General features: G+C 42.6%; 1 protein-coding gene across 2 annotated transcripts in view; it reads right to left on the bottom strand.

Annotated features, from left to right (window-relative positions):
• Positions 1-3,519, bottom strand: part of TKT (transketolase) — a 21,413-nt gene extending 17,894 nt beyond the window's left edge. Inside the window, exons 1-3 of one of the 2 annotated variants that reach the window (XM_010145852.1) lie at positions 3,373-3,519; positions 1,636-1,749; positions 1,048-1,145 (exon numbers count right to left, since the gene is read on the bottom strand). In XM_010145852.1, the coding sequence (XP_010144154.1) occupies positions 1,048-1,145; positions 1,636-1,749; positions 3,373-3,456 (296 nt within the window). In that variant the 5' untranslated portion in view covers positions 3,457-3,519. The remainder of the gene's footprint in view (positions 1-1,047; positions 1,146-1,635; positions 1,750-3,372) is intronic. The other variant, XM_010145854.1, reaches the window with a different exon arrangement.
• Positions 3,520-4,214: the final 695 nt, after the last annotated feature.

Genomic DNA, 4,214 nt, shown 5'->3' with positions numbered 1-4,214 from the left:
TGCCTGATCTCTAAGAAATTCAGCTGCTGTGTTTTTCTTTTATTACCACTCTCTTTTTCTGGATGACAAAGCTTTATAAATGTTTATTACCTATTAAGAAAAAAAAGTAAATTAGCCTTCAAATACTTAATTTTTAAACCAAATCATCAAGACGCCTGTTAGTGATTTTTTTTTACTAGACATTAGGCTACAACAGACTTTTGATCTGAATCCCACCTCCCTTTGGCTAAATCTGAACTCCTTCCACATAAGCTGCTCCCCAATACCACATGTGAGACCACCTTTTTCTCCTGTCATGTAAGCACTGGTTAGATTTTTTCCACACGTAGCATCTGCTAAACTCAATTAAAATCAGCAAGTCATCTTTCACAGAAATTATTTCAAGCTAGTGAAGTGTAGGTCACATTAACTGGGCAGCCTATGCTCAAACGTACTAGAACTGTCACATAAAATACATCAACCACATCAGGCTATTTTCCTCCTCATACCGATTTGCCTTTAGACATCTCTTTTTCTTGCGCACAAAACAAACGGCAGCAGCAGTCATTTTTGTCTCTATGGAGTCGAGTGCCTTTCTGATTCCATTTGGAAGCCCTGCTTTATGATTCTATGGTGCTATTATTGACCAGAATGGTTCTTTATCTAGATACATGTTCTCCATTATTTGTCATCTGACTGAACACATGCGTCTGTAGCTTGCATCTTCCTTCGCAGGGGACACATACGAGTCTCAAAACAGCTATCGGTTACTCTCTGGAAGTTAGAGGCTGCTCCAACAACTTACGGTAGTCTCTGTTCAGCAACATCGCCTTGCAATGCTGTCAAGTTACAAAAGGAACACACGTATGCACTAATTCTTGCTGACCTTTAAACCCGCGGTAGTTTCACTGGCAATAGCTTTGTAATTATAAAGCTAGTAATCTATCAGTGAAATTAGATTTGGGAATGGAGAATAAAGGAGGTGGGGTTTTTTTCTGATTAAGAATATAACTTCTTCTCACAAAATATTCCCATGTAATAATGAAATATGAAGATGGAATTAATTACCTGGCTCTGTCAAAGAATTTGCCAGTGTATGCCATTCCACATGCAGCACCAAGACCCTGACCAAGGGATCCAGTAGCCACATCAGTGAATGCTTGTCTCTGAGAATAAAAAGATAACGATTATACAGCTAAGGAACAGACAAACTAAATTCCAAGGCTAGAAGATGGTTCAATATACATCAGGATACAGCTTCTCAGCCATAACAACATAGCGCAAGTCCCTCCAAATCTTGCCATGCTCCCCTTCTTCCACTGCACCGCCTGTACCTTGATGATCAGTGTCACAAGCTAACTAGACTCTCTGAGAGAGAATGGGGTCCATAGGGCCCAGGAATTTCTCATCTATGCCTTGGATGGCAACAGTTAAGAACTGATCATTTTGTGTAAAAAAAAATTAATTGAAACAACTGGCTGAGAATGGAAAGACCAATGAGAGGGCCAAACTGGATATAACCTCTTAAAACATCATCCTTCCTCTAAGATGTTACCTTTCCTGTACTGTAGCTGGTAACCAAGAGTTGCTGCAAAAAACACGCACTCCTTCTTTTACAGAGACCACCACCTTGTATCAAAGGTTATGAGCACTCACTGGCACTGGGTGTCCTTCTAAGACAGAATCAATTTTCCTCAAGTTCAGTAATTCTGGTTCTTGTAGAAAGCCAGCCTCTGCCCAAACAGAATATAAAATTGGTGCTGCATGCCCCTAGAGAGAAACATAAATGTTAAGCAAAGCACAAGTTTCACAAATCCTAGTATCAAGGTAAAATTCTACAAAGCTGACAAACCCTGGAATCAGGTTCTTACGTCCACTAAAGAAGGTATCGTGTTATAAAACACCATCGAGTTACAAAAGTAGTTTTGGTATCCAAATAAAAAACCCCTTGATTCCATCTGCTTAGGCACCAGTTTCCAGAACGGAGCTCTGTTCACTGAACCAGTAAGCAGAGGGATGAGCAAGCGTTAGCCCATGAGAACGTCCTCAAAAGGTAGGTAAGGTGCAGTGCGTGAGAGCAGGCAACATTCTAAGCTTTATACACTCGTATCCTTGCAACAGGTCCAACGGGACAACCGCACAGCAGCAGTCATTAGCAGTCAAAAAAGCATGACGTGGTTTGAAGCCATTTGGCAATGCCCATTCTGGGCAGAAGCCCTGGTTAGAGGGAGGTAAAGCACACGTCGAGAAGTGCCTCTCGCATACAGCTTTCCCACCTCAGCATCAGCTGCTCGCTTCTCATCCAGCTGCTTATTTGAGAATAGCAATCAGAAACGGCACCAGTTATTATATCTGATGCAAGGGCATACACCGTCAGCAAGGCAGCACTACTGTAAGCCACCACCTGAGGAGCTCTGATTCCAAGATGGGACCTGCCTCACTGGAGCACTTCATCTGCCATTTATTACATCATTAGGTTTTCTGAAGGACCCTCAGCTGCCTTTATGTCTGAGATCGAAATGTCCCTCTCATTTGCCAGGGCACAATGCAAAAGGGCAGAGAAATGCTAACGGCCAGGCCAAAACGGCACCAGTTATTATATCTGATGCAAGGGCATACACCGTCAGCAAGGCAGCACTACTGTAAGCCACCACCTGAGGAGCTCTGATTCCAAGATGGGACCTGCCTCACTGGAGCACTTCATCTGCCATTTATTACATCATTAGGTTTTCTGAAGGACCCTCAGCTGCCTTTATGTCTGAGATCGAAATGTCCCTCTCATTTGCCAGGGCACAATGCAAAAGGGCAGAGAAATGCTAACGGCCAGGCCAGATGGTGGGTTCACCTGTTTTCTGAACCACAGTGACTTTACCATCATACCGGCACAGCGGGAATGCAAACTCCTCGCTAACCTACCATAGCTATTTTGTGTAACGCTCCCTGAAAAGCTGACAGTAATTGGTACACTTTGTGACGTGACTGCAGGCATAACAGCATGGCTGCGTTTAACAAGTAGAGCACAAAGCTAACTGCGGCTTACTCGTTAGAAAATCGGTTATGCCAAAATTAAACAGCCGTTACCATTTCTCGGTAGATTTTATAGACAATATAACAGCACTTATTATTTAGTATTAGTACTTAACATAGCAAAGAGAAGACTTACCAAAACACATTATACAGACACTTTTAATTATTTTTGAGTTATGCTACAACTTAACCAGCTTTTGTCTTTCTGAAGTAGAGAAAGTTTCAATATTTTCCAATATTTCCAACAGACTTCTGGGTAGGTGCAAGCTTAAGTTAGCGTAAGTCAAGGCAGACAAGTCAGTTTTCTGTACAGACAGCTCTCTACTAGCAGGCTGCAACGGAACAGCATAAGAGTTATCGGTTTACCTTTGAAAGAACAAACCGGTCGTTGCTGGCGTTTCTGGGATCTTGCACTTTGTACCTCATGGTATGGAAAAACAGCACAGACATAATCTCTGCTGCACTGCAACATGATGTAGGGTGGCTACAAGTCAAGACAGAGCCAAGATTACCACTTCTTGTTATTGTTTGCTCAGGACCATACATTTAAAATACCACTTTACCAGTCCCCTCCTTCTCAGCATTAAAATACACAGTCTCAAGTGTTTTTGACAACCCATCCCCTCGACCATTAGCCCAGTGCCAATCAGTTGTACTTGGAGACAGAGGGAGCCTCCTTCTCTAGTTGAAGGGGATGGCAGAAGGTAGACCCTGGTGACAGTTCAAGGAGGTATCTTTTGTTCTTCGTGCCAGCGAAGACCACCCTAACTGGTGACCATGAAGCACAGGAAGCAGTGCGATCCTGTGCCCAAAATCATACTCCACCGACTTCCCTGACGGCAGAGGAAACCAAGACAGCTTTCCACGCTACTTTAGCCACTCACGGAGTGAAGGAATTAAAAACGTGGCACCGTGACTTGTTCAGGCCCTGTTGCACAGGCAAGGACTGACATCACAAGATTAACTTTTGCAGAAAGCTCTGGAACATTTAGAACTGAGTAACATAGGTACCGTTTTATTTTATCGTGTAAGAGCTGACAGAACTCTGATTTCTAAAGAGGGCATTAAATAATACAATATTTCTATTTCATCTGCTACTGAAACTGGACACATCAATTTACTGCCTCCAGCAAACTCCCAGATACACTTTGTAAAATACTGATTTGCTTAATCTTTGGCTAAGAGAGGAACCAACATTTTCTATGTTT

This window comes from Buceros rhinoceros, unplaced genomic scaffold (genome assembly GCF_000710305.1).
Source record: "Buceros rhinoceros silvestris isolate BGI_N320 unplaced genomic scaffold, ASM71030v1 scaffold19181, whole genome shotgun sequence".
NCBI lineage: Eukaryota > Metazoa > Chordata > Aves > Bucerotiformes > Bucerotidae > Buceros > Buceros rhinoceros.
Note: the sequence above shows the minus strand (reverse complement) of the source record. Positions and strands in the feature narration are given on the sequence as shown.